Source organism: Sinocyclocheilus anshuiensis, unplaced genomic scaffold (assembly GCF_001515605.1).
Source record: "Sinocyclocheilus anshuiensis isolate Anshui unplaced genomic scaffold, SAMN03320099.WGS_v1.1 scaffold1456, whole genome shotgun sequence".
In the NCBI taxonomy this organism is placed as follows: domain Eukaryota; kingdom Metazoa; phylum Chordata; class Actinopteri; order Cypriniformes; family Cyprinidae; genus Sinocyclocheilus; species Sinocyclocheilus anshuiensis.
The window spans coordinates 169,802-170,387 of NW_015546099.1; the positions used below are offsets into that span (position 1 = coordinate 169,802).

Genomic DNA, 586 nt, shown 5'->3' on the forward strand with positions numbered 1-586 from the left:
GTTTTTACTGTATTTCTGATCAAATAAATGCAGGCTTGGTGAGCAGAAGAGACTTCTTTAAAAACATTAAAAATCTTACTGTTCAAACACTTGACTGGCAGTGTATATAAAGTGCAATAAAATTAAATGTTGGATGTTTTCTTTCCACTAGTCTGGAAAAAGAGAAGTGATATGGAAACAAACTGGACCAGACACTGAAAGCCTGTGGCGTCTGTATGAACTCCTGACCTTCACGTCAAGCATGAATCACGCAGCAGCTGACGTGAACGTACCACTTCCGGGTCGTCTTCCTCCATGACGGTGGGCTTCCCGTCCTTCTTCAGCTGCTTCCTCTTCTGGCTCATCTGTGAGAGGTCAGAGGTCAGGCTGGGGTTAGTGTGAAGCGCTGTAGAAACACACGTGTGTCTGGAGATCACCAGCGGCTCACCATGTGCTCCACGTACTCCTTCCCCGCGTGGATCACATCCAGCGCCTTCTTCTTATGCTCCGACTCCAGCAGCATCTTATAGGCCTTATCGACCGCTGCGCGCACGAACACACACACGCACACACACGCGCGCACACACACACACACACACACACACAC

At 48.8% G+C, this 586-nt stretch overlaps 1 protein-coding gene across 1 annotated transcript in view; it reads right to left on the bottom strand.

Annotated features, from left to right (window-relative positions):
* Positions 1-586, bottom strand: part of dnajc8 (DnaJ (Hsp40) homolog, subfamily C, member 8) — a 6,980-nt gene that overhangs the window by 3,036 nt on the left and 3,358 nt on the right. Inside the window, exons 5-6 of the mRNA XM_016501978.1 lie at positions 428-522; positions 273-344 (exon numbers count right to left, since the gene is read on the bottom strand). Coding sequence (XP_016357464.1) covers positions 273-344; positions 428-522 — 167 coding nt within the window. The remainder of the gene's footprint in view (positions 1-272; positions 345-427; positions 523-586) is intronic.